The 15,569-nt window shown below is 41.2% G+C and overlaps 1 protein-coding gene across 2 annotated transcripts in view; it reads left to right on the top strand.

Moving 5' to 3' along the window:
• Positions 1–6,538: 6,538 nt before the first annotated feature.
• LOC125451626 (desmoplakin-like) overlaps positions 6,539–15,569 on the top strand; it is a 72,821-nt gene continuing 63,790 nt past the window's right edge. Inside the window, exons 1-2 of one of the 2 annotated variants that reach the window (XM_048528973.2) lie at positions 6,539–7,011; positions 12,497–12,593. In XM_048528973.2, the coding sequence (XP_048384930.2) occupies positions 6,692–7,011; positions 12,497–12,593 (417 nt within the window). In that variant the 5' untranslated portion in view covers positions 6,539–6,691. The remainder of the gene's footprint in view (positions 7,012–12,496; positions 12,594–15,569) is intronic. The other variant, XM_048528974.2, reaches the window with a different exon arrangement.

The raw sequence follows: 15,569 nt of genomic DNA, 5'->3' as shown, positions 1-15,569 counted from the left end.
AACTGGAGTGGTTCAGCAATGAAGAGAGATTATGCTGGGGTTGTTTTCCTTAAAGCAGAGAAGGCTGAGGGAGGGATCAGATAAAGGCATACAAAGTTCTAAAGGCCATTGACAGGTAGCTAGGGAGAAACTCTTCCCCTGAAAGGGGTCAATAAGCAGTTTTTACGTTAAGAAGCTGGACGTTTAGAGGGGATTTAATGAAAGAATTTTTCAGCTAGTGGGTTATAGCTTCCTGGACCTCGCTGCAAAATATAGTGATAGACATTTAAGAACTAAATAAATGAAAACTTGAAATGGCATAGCATTCAAGACTATGGGCCAAGTGCTGGGACATGGGATTAGAACAGATGGATGTTTGATTGTAGACATGATGGGCCTCTTTTCAACCACAACTCTCTATGCCTCCAATTTTATTATCTGCCAACATTGAGAAAATAAAGATACAATGCTAAGGTTACATTTGCACTGGTGGGGAAAGAGTTCAGTACAAAAGATGAAAGTTTAAATTCCTTGAGGCATTATTGTTTTAACCTGACTATGGTGTTTGCTTGACTCTTGTATCCTGGGCAGTTGCGAATCTTACAGAACTTCTTAAATTCTTGATGTTCAGTCATTTTTCTCAAATTTGTGTTGTAATGGAGTGCTTTGTACATTGAGAGGCAGAAAGAGAGAGAGACAGAAAGCATTCTCAGTTCTGCAACCACAGACTCATTATCCCTGCTCTGTAAAAATCAATTCCCTAAAATACAACGACAAAAACAAAGTTGCTGGAATAGCTCAGCAGGTCTGGCAGCATCTGTGATGGAAAAAACAGAGTTAACGTTTTGGGTCCAGTGACGCTTCCTTAGAACCGTTCTATTCTGGACTGTTCTGAGGAAGGGTCACCAGACCTGAAATGTTAACTGTTTTTCCCTTCACAGTGCTGCCAGACCTGATGAGCTTTTCCAGCAACTTTTTTTTTGTTCCAGATTTACAGCATTGCTTTGGTGTTTGATGATTGCAAACAATGTCTTCCATCTCCAACATGTGAAATTTATTACATAGCAAAAATCAAAATAGGAGATTAGGAGTTCTGCATTGTCTGACTGGATGGACTAGTTTTGATAAAATTTTAATTTCAGTTCAAATTATTTTGTTTATTTTGTGATGGTTTTATGAAGCTTGGCCAACGATTGTGATCATCTGAGATAATGGGAACTGCAGATGCCGGAGAATCCGAGATAACAAAGTGTAGAGCTGGATGAACACAGCAGGCCAAGCAGCATCTTAGGAGCACAAAAGCTGCCGTTTCAGGCCTAGACCCTTCATCAGGGCCCGAAACGTCAGCTTTTGTGCTCCTAAGATGCTGCTTGGCCTGCTGTGTTCATCCAGCTCTACACTTTGTTATCTCATTGTGATCATCTAATTGCTCTGGCCAATTTAAGCTGGCATTTCTCATTTTTTAAACCATTACAGTCCATGAAAATCCCAGACATTTGGTCAGATGATGGAATTTGAAATTCAAAAGTCCATTTTCATCATTCTCATGGTACTATCAAATATAATTGGAGGTACTTCCTACAAGGAAATCATCATTTCAACCATCTTTAATGTGGGTAAATACAAAATAGCATTTCTGGCTTATTATTTGTACATTACTCTACAATAACTATCTAGTTTGGTGGGGTTTTTATTCTACACCAAAATCAGCTTAGGGTGGAGTGGATGAGGGGTGAAAGCCAACTTGAGTGATAACTTGGAGCTTCAACTAAATCAAGTTAAACGGAATAGAAATCTCCACATGGGTGTGATCGGGTTTCTGTGTTAAAGTGGGAGGGTGTGTTTCAGGTAGATTTGATGGTGACAAGATATGGGATTTAAAGACAAAAAAAATTGCTGCTTCAATACTTCCACCTGCATACTTGCATACACCCACCTGAGTAATTCATGATTGTTGAAAGTATAATTAAAAAGGAAAAACTTTTGCTCATCTTCACTTTAGCCTTGATAATAAAATGTGAGGCTGGATGAACACAGCAGGCCAAGCAGCATTTCCTGAGATGCTGCTTGGCCTGCTGTGTTCATCCAGCCTCACATTTTATTATCTTGGAATTCTCCAGCATCTGCAGTTCCCATTATCTCAGCAATTCTATGCTAGTAGCCTTAGCCTTAACGCTTTATTGCCAAGAAATGAATTGTTAAATTCACTTAATAAAACAAGCAATATACAGACAGAACTATATGTCTAAAGCAAATTAAACTGAATACCGAACCATATTAAATGGACTCAGAATAGCAGTGAAGGATTAAGCTCTAACACATGAAAAGCACAAATGTTTTGTCCAGGTTAAAATAGAAGAAAGTGAAATGTAAAGCCAAATCATAATTAATTTTTCTTTAATGGTTATGAACATCAAACATTACACACTTGCCAAGCGTGGCTTTGTGTGATCACCTCATGAACCTGTTCTGGGACAAATGTCTCAGGAAGGTAAATGAATAACCAAATAATGAATACTATTTAAGTCAACTTGACTGCACGGAAGCTGGGAGTTGATCTAACCGATCTATCCTGACATTTATGCTAAGCGCAGGCCTCCTACTAACCCTTATTCAACTCATCAGTAACCCCTTTTATTCATTTCTTTCATTTGTTTATTCAGCTTCCTCTTAAAAGCAAATACATTATTGACCTCAACTGTGCCCTGTAATAGCTGGTTCCACATTGTCCCCACACTTTGGATAGAGGAGTTTTCCCTGAATTCCCTACTACATTTATTCGTGACATTCTTATAATTATGGCTCTCGGATTTGGCGTTCTTCGCAAGCAAAAACATTTTCTCCACACCTGCCCTATTGAATCCTTTTGTTATAGTAAGTCTTTAAATAAGATCATTCCTCATTCTGTTCTCTGGAGGAAACAGCCCAGTCTGCTCAATCTTTTGTGATTTTAATAACTTAGAGATACAGAGTCATTGAGGTGTACAACATGGAAGTAGACCCTTCAATCCAACTCATCCATGCTGACCAGATATCCTAAATTAATCTAGTCCCATTTGCCAGCATTTGGTCATATTCCCCTAAACCCTTCCTATTCATAGACACATCCAGATTCCTTTTAAATGTTATAATTGTACCAGTCGCCACCATTTCCTCTGGAAGCACTACCCTGTGCATTACAATGTTGACCCTTAGGTCTCTTTTAAATCTTCCTCCTCTCACCTTAAACCTATGCCTTCTAGTTTTGGACACCTCCACCCTGGGGAAGAGATCTTGGCTATTGACCCTTTTCATGCCCCTCACGATTTTGTAAACCACTATAAGGCCAACCCTCAGCCTCCAACCCTCCAGGGAAAATAGCCTCAGGCTATTCAGCCTCTCCCCATAGCTCAAAGCCTCCAATCCTGGAAACATCCTTGAAAACCTTTTCCGAGCCGTTTCAGGTTTCATGACATCCTTCCAATAGCAGGGAGATCAGAATTACACATAATATTCTAAACGTGGCCTTACCAATGTTGTGTACAGCCTCAACATGACCGCCCAATCCTATACTCAATGCACTGACCAATAAAGGCAAGCATACCAAACATCTTCATCACTATCCTGACTACTTGCAACTTCACTTTCAAGGAGCTATAAACTTGTACTCCAAGGTCTGTTCGTCAGCAACACTCCCCAGGACCTTACCATTAAGTGTGTAAGTCCTGCCCTGATTTGCCTTTCCAAAATGCAACACCTCACATTTATTTCTATTAAGCTCCATCTTCCACACCTCAGCCCATTGGCCCATCTAATCAAAATTCCATTATACTCTGGAGTACGCTTCTTCACTGTCCACTACACGTCCAATTCTGGTGTCATCTGCAAATTTACTAATCATACCTTCTATGTTCACCTCCAAATCATTTATATAATGATAAAAAGCAGTGGAATCAGCACCAAGATGCATCCTGGACCTACAGATAACTGGAAATTAGATAGTGCAATGCAATAGGGAAATGGTGTTCATCCCAGTGTAGTGGTCTGCTGATGTCTAAGTTTAGTTGATAGCTTCGTAAAGATACTACAAGATAATGTTGCTCCATGACATCTTGGGAGTAAATGTATGTAATTTTCCTTTCTTTCAATAATGCCACCTTTTCCAATGCTTTGGGGACAAACCTCATGCCTACTGCTCAATGATATGTGAATGTGTGATTTTCTTGCTCCACAACTGAGAAGCAAGTGGTTTTATCACATGATCCATCCATTTCTGACACCATACATGACAGCATAAAAGAAAGATAATTAGACAAGGAACATAACATTGAAATAGCCTAGCTAATTCCATTAATGTCAGGTATTGATTGTAAATTTCTCCAAAATGGAATTAAATAACTGATGTTTAGTTATTGTGATAAACTACATTAATCTGTCATGTTTAAATTTTGATAATGAATTAAATTTAACAAGAACTTTACATACTGCTTGTTATGTTGATAACCTTATTGTCACATTTGTGCTAATAAAGTTATGTTGATTCTCAGATTTCTGTACCCTACTCCATCTTTTGTTAATTTTGGCAAGAACAAGTCAACTCACAACAGTAAATGGGATTTTCTTATTTCATATAAATATGAATGCACATGAGGCCGGTGAACAAAATATGGTTCGAAATCACATTGGAAATCTCACAGTAAAATTCTAACTGAGGTTAATGAAATTTGTCCTGATAGACTTCTGTATCCATTGCATAGCAGAATGCTATTACAATCTTTTTGAACACAGTACATCAAAATGCATTAAAATCTACTCTGGTTGTTCATTTAAACCATCACCAGGTGATGCAAAACTCCAATCCGCTATATTGGCCTCTATCATAAATGTTTATCATTTTCCTTCTTTGTTCAATTGTTGGGTTCGCAGCTATCTCACTCAGGGCTATAAGTTGGACACAGCTTCAGAGTCTGTAATACTTTAGACAGAGCCACAATAAATAATTAGAAACTTTTACTCAAGCTCTAATCAATGAATAAGTTTTAACTGTGCAAAAAAAACTGATGGACATTTAAGACACAGTTTGGAGCTACTCTTTACCTGGTAACAATTCTTAGTGGACTTCTGGATCTTCTTATTCATGTTGCTGTTTTCATGCATGAGATTAGAACTGTAATAACAATGTTGCGTGCAAGAGATATTAAACAGGTTGTCAGGCAAGTTCCATCAACTTCAGTTCCAAAGCAGAAACTGGTCGTTAAGTTTACTCTAAAGGTTTCGACCCCCTTGCAAACCGTCACCATGTTAAAGTATATTCACATGGACGTAACATGCACAGGGATAGAAAAGGGACCCTAAAGGTGTATTCAAAAGAAATCCTAAATGAAAGTCACCTCCGTTTGCCGATGGTAAATTTCTATTTAAATTAGTTGAACCAGCCTCTATGAAGTTCTAAGGGGCTTGGTGTGAATAATGGAACGATGGAGCTGTCACGTTTAGGGACTAGGGTATTGCATTGAAACTGCTGCACTGTTCAGTCCAAACAATCTATTCACCCTTTACACTCCCTGAATCAATGTTGCCCTACATTTTAGGTGAGAATGCATGATACAGAAGACGCCGGAAGTGGGAAACTGCAATTAATTGTGGATTATTTGCATTCGTGTAAACGTTCACACTTAAGACATTTAAAAAAAATGCTAAAACGCCTCTATGATTAGCAGCGACATAAAACATGGAAATTTGAAATACATTGAAACATAACTGGTGTCACTCCGCCCACTGGATCTCCGCTGCAAAAGGTTTGTAGTTTCGATGAACCAGAGTATTGAGGCATTCTGATTTTTTGCACATCCTTCATTCTCCTAAAGTTTGGATCCTTTTCAGTGTGAAATTGATTACATTGCTAATGCACAAAACATTGTTCGTGATTAAATTCTAGCCGATCAGTTGTTAGCAACCCAGATCTTCGACGCCCCACTGCACATAACTCCCTTTCAGTCGGATTTTTTTCGCATGGACCTGTGTACGTTATCGACCTGACGTCGCTTGATAAGAGAAAATATCGGTCGAAATCGAAAGTTCGAAAGTTTTAATAAATCAGAGTTTAAATTGATTGGATTATTGGATAGATCTGACAATAGGGTGCTGTGAAAGTTTGTCTCCTGGTTAACGCCGTTCCACAAACAGATCGACCACAACCGAAGTCGTTCATGAATCGCGCTACTTTTTCGCAAAACAGACCCCTCTCTCCTCCCAACCCCCGCCACAGTAAATGATCAACAACAATATGAGAAACCAACATTCCCACAACAATCAGTCAGTTCTGGTTTTATTCCACTAAATTCTTACTAATGCTCCGCTTGGTTAAAAAAAACCAAGAGAAAGCAGTGGTTTGATCTTTGTTTTTTTTTTAAATTTATCCATTAAAGACACACGCCCTAGACTTCACTGCTTCAGGCGTTTCGGACTTGAGGGTAAAAACACTGGTTGGGCCTCGTTCAGGTAATGGGCGGATGCTGAGAGGGTGTAACCGCGTTGCGCCCTCAAATTTCAAGGCGGGGTTTGTGCAGCCAAAGGGGAATTTTTCTTGTGAGTTGTTCGCAGTGTTGCGGGAAGGAGTGGAGGCGGTGGCGTCCTGAGCCAAAGGCTGGATTTTTCTTAAAATATATCTCAATCTTGACAGTCGCGGCTGGAATTTGAGGAGTGTTGCAGAGGGCCAGCAGTAGCCGAGGGGATGAGCCTGCACGGTTCTCAGACGATGCTAAATCGCCGCTCGGTGTCCGAACGCCACCACGGTTTCCGTTCGTTCGGTGATTATTCCACCCGCAGCGACGGAGGGGGCGATGTCTTTCTGCCTCCGAACCACCTGCAGGGCGGAGGTGACCTCCACCTGTCCAGGCAACATCCGTACGGTCTGGGCTCGGGGGTTGGTGCTGGTGATCTGCTGGGGACCACCAGCACCACCACCTACGGCCGAGTAATATCTTCCTCCCGGAACCCCCGCATCTCAGAGGCCAGAAACCACGACATTTTCGAGACTACTCAGTACTCCAGGTAAAGGCAAGACGGATCTCTGTTCCTTCCCGAGCGATTTAACCAACTTTGTGGTAAAGTTTGTGTATATTTTAAAACATGCCGTTCTTGTTTACTTCTAATGCCGCGGGTGGAAAAAAATTAAAGACGAACTGTGTGAGAAGTAGGAGCTACTTCCTACTTCAAAATTGGGTTGAGAGAGCCTCACCTGTAACTAGGTGTGTCACTTTTAAAAATAATGCTGAAAAATGCCAATTCGGTTTCAACAAGCTTCTTTATTCACCGATATCACCTGGAACCATGGCTTTTATTTCCCTTCAAAATATTGAGCAGATGATATGTGCTAGGCCCACTGCATTTCATCATTTGTATAAATGATTTAGATGTGGATAAAGGAGCTATGGTTACTAAGCAGATGACACCAAAGTTGGATGTGTAGTGGACAGTGAAGAAGGTTGCCTCAGAGTACAATGGGATCTTGATCAGATGGGCCAATGGGCCAAGGAGTGGCAGATGGAGTTTAATTTAGATAAATGTGAGTTGCTGCATTTTGGAAAGGCAAATGAGGGCAGGATGTTACAATTAATAGCAAGATCCTGTGGAGTGTTTGCCAAATAAAGAGTGCTTGGAGTGCACAATCATTGTTCCTTGAAAGTTAAGTTCCAGGCAGACAGGATAGTGAGGAGGGCATTTGGTATGCTTACCTTTCTTGGTCAGTAAATTGGGTATGGCAGTTGGGAGGTCATGATGAGGATGTATAGGACATTGGTTAGGCCAGTTTTCAAATCGTGTGTTCAGTTCTGGTCTGCCTGCTATAGGAAGGATGTTGTAAAACTTGAAAGGGTTCAAGGATATTGCCAAGGTTGGAGGATTTGAGCTATAGCGAGAGGCTTCAATAGGTTGGGGCTATTTTCCCTGGGGTGTCAGAGGCTGAGGGATGACCTTATAGAGGTTTTATAAAATCATGAGGGGCATAGATTGGGTGAATAGCTAGATCTCTTCTCCAGGGTGCAGAGTCCAAAACTAGAGGGCACAGGTTTAAGGTGAGAGAAGGAAGCTTTAAAAGGGACCTCAGGGGCAACTTTTTCCTGCACAGGGTGGTGCGTGTATGGAATGAGCTGCCAGAGGAAGTGTGGAAGCTGGTACATTTAGAACCGTTAACACGTATCTGGATGGGCACATGAATAGGAAGGATTCATAGAGATATGGGCAAGATGCTGCCAAATGGGACTAGTTTTATACAGGATGCCTGGTCAGCATGGATAAGTTGGACTGAAGGGTCTGTTTCCGGCTGCATGCTCTATGACTCTAAGACTGTTGAAATTTTATTATGTACGTTGAAAAGAGGCACATTTTCATAAGTAATCACTTTTAGAGTAGGGGTGTTTTTTGTCCTGGATAATGTTTATCCTTCAACCAACACCACTACAACAGATTTATCTGATGATGATCACAGGATAATTTGTAGGACATTGAAGTATTGAATGAGCTGCTTTGTCCCCTGTGTGAGGACAGTAGCTACACTTCAAAAGGAATTCATTGGCTTTAAATGCTTTTGGACATTTTAAAGTGGGAAGGTTGATTTAATCTCAGTGACATTGCCTGTCGTTACCTCACTGCAGCTCATTTTCAGGAACTATGCCTTTCTTTCCTGTGGAGTTACAACAGTTCCCTTATCTCTTTCACCTTCATAAACCTGAGTTCATCTAAAACTGTGACTGTATCCTGAGTTATCCTAATGTCTCACCATGTGTGATTCCCGTGCCTGCAGACTTCTCAGGCTCCAATTTGGCAATAGCTATATTTTAAGATTTAAGTTTGTTTTAAGCCCCTGAATGGTTTTATCACACCCAATCTCACTAATCTCCTCTTTTACAATCCCTGACATCTTAGCACGCCTCCAGTTCTGGCATCTTGCACACCCCATATTTTAGTGGTTCAACCATTTATGCTTGTACTTTCTACCTAGGTCCTAACATCTGCAGTGTCATCCATAGACCTCTCTTTCTCTTTCTCCTTTCTTTAAGATATCGCTCTGAATCTACTTCTTAAAGCCTGTTGGTACTTGCTGTAATTTTCTCCTCTGGGTTGGTTTCAACGTTAGTAACTCTTCTATGGAGTGTTGAGAAATGTTAAAGGAACAATATAAATATCCCGGTGTTTCATTCTCCTTGTTCGTTCTTTCACATTTTGAGTGTGGCGGGAAGAAATAATGTGATGGCAACTGTGACTTACTGAAAAGTATTAAATCCAACCTAAAAACAGGTCACTTCTGAATGTTGAGACAACAAGGCGTAGAGCTGGATAAACACTGCAGGCTAAGCAGCATCTTAGGAGCAGGAAGGCTGACGTTTCGGGCCTAGACCCTAAGATGCTGCTTGGCCTGCTGTGTTCATTCAGCTCCACACCTTGTTATCTCGGATTCTGCAGCATCTGCACTTCCTATTATCTATGTTCTGAATGATTTTGTCTAAAGAAATAATAAACTGTTGACTATCATAAGGACGTCATCGTCATTTTAAAAAAAATTCTCACTTTCTACCAACAGTGAGATTAAAATGAATAGTCAAAAATCTTGTGTGCTTGTATTCTTCCAAGATCTTCCAACCTATTGCTACACCCTTTCTCCTCCTCCTCTCCACTGCTATTGTGAACCAAAGGCTGAAAAAAAAGTTATCACCCCCTGCATTCACTTTTTTTGTTTGTTTGAGTGACTGGTTGTGAAATATTTAATTTTCTCAGTGCAGATGTGGTTAGATGTACTGTTTACTTCATGCACCTTTTGTGGAGCAACTGTATTCAACCTTTTATCCTAGCACTTGAATTGCTAGCCTAAATATTTCCAATATTCAGAGTGTTTCCTGACACGTGAGAGTTGAAATGTACAAATGTGTAAGTGAAGCGTCAACCTTTACTGGTGTAAGCATCTCTGTTGTAATAAGATATTGCAAGGCATTTCACAGAAGCATTATAAAGCCCAGAAAAGGCAAGCCAAGAGATTTTAGGAAAGATGTTCATAAGTTTGATCAGAGGTAGATCTTCAGCGAGTGTCTTGAAGAAAGTGAGGTGGTTTGAATGAATTTCCAAGTTCAACACCTTGACAACTAAAGGTGTGTTAATTTAAATTAAGAATGGACATGGAGAACCGGATATGAACATTATGGAGCTAAGAGAGCTGAGGCCCCAGATGGATCTCAAACTGAGGATGAAAAATTTAAATTTGACTTTCAGTGATGAAACATCTCAAAGTCAACCAGTGAGCACAGAGCTGGCTAGTGAATAGGAATTAATGCAAGTTCAAACATGAGTGGCAGTACTTTAGATGACCTCTGGTTTCAAGTGGAGAGGGGAAACAGAATATGGAACACCAGCTAAGAGTGTTTGGATTGGTCAAGCTGAGAAGTAAGAAAGATTTGGGAAGGGGTTCCAGCAGGAAATGAGGTAAGACATGGACAAGGTCCAGTGATGCTAAAGAAGTGACAGTAGGTTGTCCTACTAATGGTGCGAATGTTTAACCGGAATTTTACCAGGGGGTCAAACATGAAATTGAGGTTGTAATTATTCTAATTCAGCCTCACCTTTGCCAGGGTAAGGGATGAAGTTAGTGGCTAGGATGTGAAATTTCTGCTGGAGCCAGCAGCTAAATTCTTCATTCTTCCCAATATTTGGTTGAATAGAAAGTTTCTCCAAACATTACCAGCTGCTAAGTAATGAATCTGATAGTTTACAGAGTGAACAGGTTGAGAGAGGTGATGTGAACCAGATGATGTTAGCTTGGATGTGGCAAATGACACTCTGATATTAATGAGGGACAGCATGCAGACAAAAGGATCTAGTGTGATGAGGATTTATCCTAGCATTAGCGATTATGATATGTGAATGTGAAGGTAAGCCATTGAGTGATACTGATCTTGAATAGGCAAGTGCTGTCCCACACAGCTGGATTGTGGAGAAGAAGAATGTGGTCAGTTGTGTTGAAAGTTGCAGATAGCGTGTGATTGATTAGACCATGGTCAAATTAATGCAGGATTTTGCTTATGACTTTGAAAGCAGTTTTAGTAGTTTGCCAGGGTGGTAAAGTAAAAGTTGGAAAAATCCAAGGGGTGACCGCACATGAAAGAGGAAAAGGGGTAGAAAGTAGGATGATAGTTTGCAACATGGGCGGGGTCAGAAGTTGGTTCTTTTTAATGAAAGGGTAATGAAACCAGATTTAACACAGGGACCTGCGGCAGTACCAGAAGAAAGAGAACCTTGAGATAGCCAACACCGGAGCCAAAAAGGGGAACAAAAAAGAATTGGGTGGTCAATGCTTTGGCAATAGGCCCTGTGGTGGTCTTGCGGGCAAGAGGAGTTCAGAATGCACATTGTGGGTGGAGGTTGTGGAGAGGTATGGAGTAGTGGGTTAAGTTGCAAAAAGCAGCAGTTAGGATGATCTCAATCTGTGTGATCAACACACTCTTTGCAATTGCACTTATTGGATATGAGGATGGATTAGCCTGGAGAAAGGTTTAAGTATAATTTGCTGGATGTGAGTTTGCTCGCTGAGCTGGAAGGTTAGTTTTCAGACGTTTCATCACCATTCTAGGTAACATCATCAGTGAGCCTTTGTCGGAGGCTCACTGATGATGTTACCTAGAATGGTGACGAAACATCTGAAAACTAACCTTCCAGCTCAGCGAGCAAACTCCCATCCAGAACCTCAACCTGAGGTACAAATCTTCTCAAAACTCGCTAGATAATTTGCTGTTGAGAAAAGAAACAGATGATCCTGAATTAATGAGCTGTTTCAGTGTCTAACTTGATTTGGTAATGAATGCTGTACCAGTTGTCCACCCTATCAGCATCCATCCCCTGAAGGAGCACAGCTGAGGGCCATATGCAGACAGCTATCAGAGCGAGAGAGAGAGAGAGAGAGAGAACGTAACGATTTCACTAAGAATTGGATCACCAGATTTGAGAGTGAAAGTATATTAGATAGATGCAGCAAAGTTTTTAAGACTGAAGCAAGACAGTTGCATTTTTGAAAATAATTTTAATGGAGTAGACTTAATGCCATAGACTGGAGTGGGTGGATGAGAGTGTACGTATGTTTGATATGATGGCAGAATTGAGGGAGTGGTAATGAATATGGGCTGTGATATTTTACATGGAGGTAGAAGTTAAGAGGGCAATGAACTTGCAAGCAAGCAGGAGGGGAGGTTGAAATTATTCAGGCTGAGAAATCAACAGGATGAAGGTGGGAAGCGGTGAAAATATCTTGGTGAAAAGGCTATAATGGTACATGGGTGCTCCATAGGAGGAGAAAGTGCCAAACTTTAAAGGAACTGATAAAGTATCATCTGACAATGAGGGTAAAGGAGAGAAATGAGCAGAGATGTGAAGGTAGGAGTGACAAATCTAGGAAGGTAAAGTTGCAATAATTTTTTAAAAATAGATAAGTACATAGCACAATCAACTGAGTTTTGATAAATGTACTTATGTAATGCACACTTTCTTTTCTTTGAAGTAAAATTGACTCACTTAAAAGACAGCATAACAGGATCCAAATGATGACAGATGGCTGTGCGGACAATCTTCATCGGGCAGAGATACTGCTGCAAGAGGTAAATTCTTGCTCTGATCAAAAATTGTGATTATTAAGGTTTAAGAAGACCTTTCATTGCACATTGCAATGAAATGTTATGTTGATGTCTTTGCACTCTCAATCTAACAGAAGTCAAAAAATATTTGTAAATGATCTTGTGTTTCACCCTGAGCTTTTCTATGTCCTTAAAACTTTCCAGAGTTATTTTTCTAGAGTTTCTTCCAGTAACTATGTTTTGTTTTCTTTTCAACCTCCATAAAGTCTTTGTCGGTCTAATGAAAGAACAAGAATGAGTCGGTCAATGATCAACTTTGCAGTTGTTATTATATTATTTAGAGATAGAGCAGTCAAAAACATTCTAAGGTGCCAGAACAAAACAGCAGTACAGATTGTGTAAGCTTTTGTACACCACACTAAATGTTGGGTTATATTACCTTCAGTAGAAATAAATAGAAATATCATGTATTGCATATATTTTGCAATGGTCTTTGAGATGTGCCATGAAGTACCAAGCACCAAAACAAATATCTATCCCCCAGTTTATAAAAAAAGATGAAAATGGTTGATTCTTATTGACATTGGTATAAAATAATTAAAAACATCCGTGAAGTGGAGAACTTGAGTTTGGTCTTCTTATTAACATTTCTGTCTGAGCTTCCATCTGTTTCTAAAGCCAGTGGTATTGTTAAATGTGCTGCAAATCAAACACTTGTCAAACTGCAATTCTGTAAGGAATGCTTGTGTTTTATACATGTCTCTTGCTCTTTGAGATTGCTTTTCAAATAAAGGGGATGGCCTTAGTTTGAAAACTAACAGGTAGTACTTCCAAAAGATAGCATTGGCTGTGTTCAACCCTGAACTACAGAGAATCTGCCCGTACCAAGCCTTGTATTGTTGACGTGGCAATTTAATTGACCATAGGCTTAACAGACTAACCATATCTACAGTCTCCAGTACAGTATAGCAGAAGCTGGGTATTCAGCTCACCTCTAGACCCCATGAAGCCTTTCTGCTGTGTTCTGTTTCATATTTGTTCTTGAGATGTGGGTGTCACTAGTAAGGTCAGAACTTTTTTTTGCCAATCCCTAATTGTTGATATTAAGGAAAAACTGAACTAGTCCTTGCATATAAATACAAGATCCTGTCAGCAGCTAAGAATTCTGAGGTAAATAACTCAACACATGACTCCTCAAAGCCTGTCTGACATCTGCAAGGCACAAGCCTGGAATGTGGTAAAAAACTCTGTGCTTGCCAGGATGAATACATATCTTAAAAACACTGGTATTACATGGTGTCACCTGTGTGATGCACTGCCTCAACTTACCCAGCATCTGTCAAACACACAACTTACACTGGGACAGAAGATACATGGGAACACCACAACCTCCCAGTTCCCCTCCAAGCCACAAACCATTTTAATTTGGAACTAAGTCAGTGATCCTTCACTGTGTCACTGGATCATAAACCTCCCTTCCTAACAGCACTGATGTACCAATTCCCCATGGACTGCAGCTGTTGAAGATGACACCTGTGCCAGCAATCGGGGATGGGCAGTTAGCACTGTCTTGGCCTGTGTCATTCACGTCTCATCAGCAAGTAGAATCTGTGCTTGAGAAGGTGTTGGTGATCGTCTGCAATTTTGAGACACTGCACTCAGTGTGTGAAGCTTAAATCAGAAATGAGTTAGAACATTCATTTATGACCTGGATAGGTAAACCAAGGTAGTGCATATGAAAGTTTGATAGTAACTAGGACAAAAGAGGTTTGCATTATTGAGTATTTTTGTGATTTGTATTATCTCCAGGGAGCGTAGGTGTTCGTTCCACACTCCCCTCCAACCCCACCACACCCGGCACTTTCCCCTGCAACTGCAGGAAGTGCTACACTTGCCCCCACACCACCTCCCTCACCCCCATCCCAGGCCCCAAGATGACTTTCCACATCAAGCAGATGTTCACCTGCACATTTGCCAGTGTGGTATACAGCATCTGCTGTACCCGTTGTGGCTCCCTCTACATTGGGGAAACCAAGCGGAGGCTTGGGGACTGCTTTGCAGAACACCTACGCTCGGTTCGCAATAAACAACTGCACCTCCCAGTTGCGAACCATTTTAACTCTCCCCCTCCCATTCCTTAGACAACATGTCCATCCTGAGCCTCCTGCAGTGCCACAATGATGCAATGCGAAGGTTGCAGGAACAACAACTCATGTTCTGCTTGGGAACCCTGCAGCCCAATGGTATCAATGTGGACTTCACAAGCTTCAAAATCTCCCCCCACCCCCCACTGCATCCCAAAACCAGCCCAGCTCGTCCCCGCCTCCCTAACCTGTTCTTCCTCTCACCTGTCCCCTCCTCCCACCCCCAAGCCGCACCCACATTTCCTACCTACTAACATCATCCCGCCCCCTTGACCTGTCCGTCCTCCCCGCACTGACCTATCTCCTCCCTACCTCCCCACCTATCCTCTCCTCTCCACCTATCTTCTCCTCTATCCATCTTCAATCCAACTCCCCCCTCTCCCTATTTATTTCAGAATCCTCTCCCCATCCCCCTTTTCTGATGAAGGGTCTAGGCCCCAAACATCAGCTTTTGTGCTCCTAAGATGCTGCTTGGCCTGCTGTGTTCATCCATCTCCACACTTTGTTATCTCGGATTCTCCAGCATCTGCAGTTCCCATTATCTCTGATCACAATGATATGCTTCCTCCCTTGTGCCTGTACTAAATGGCAAAAGAAGAGTGTAATAATATCACCCTGGTGCCTCTGGCTGAACAGGTAATACGCAAAGAGGCAAGGCAAACAGGGAGATGCTAGGCAAGGAGAGGCTGTTGTGTGCACCCCAGAGATGCAACCTGGTTCAGACAGTGAGCTGGGTGGGTGTTCCTGAGCACAGAGTGCTGTTCTTGCAGCATTACAAATGATAACTTGCCATTGCAGCATTAAACTGCAGAAGCATCCTGTAAGTGGAATGGAGATGTACGTGAGCAATATTCCC

Source organism: Stegostoma tigrinum, chromosome 5 (genome assembly GCF_030684315.1).
Source record: "Stegostoma tigrinum isolate sSteTig4 chromosome 5, sSteTig4.hap1, whole genome shotgun sequence".
NCBI lineage: Eukaryota > Metazoa > Chordata > Chondrichthyes > Orectolobiformes > Stegostomatidae > Stegostoma > Stegostoma tigrinum.
This window is presented reverse-complemented; position numbering and strand designations above follow the sequence as displayed.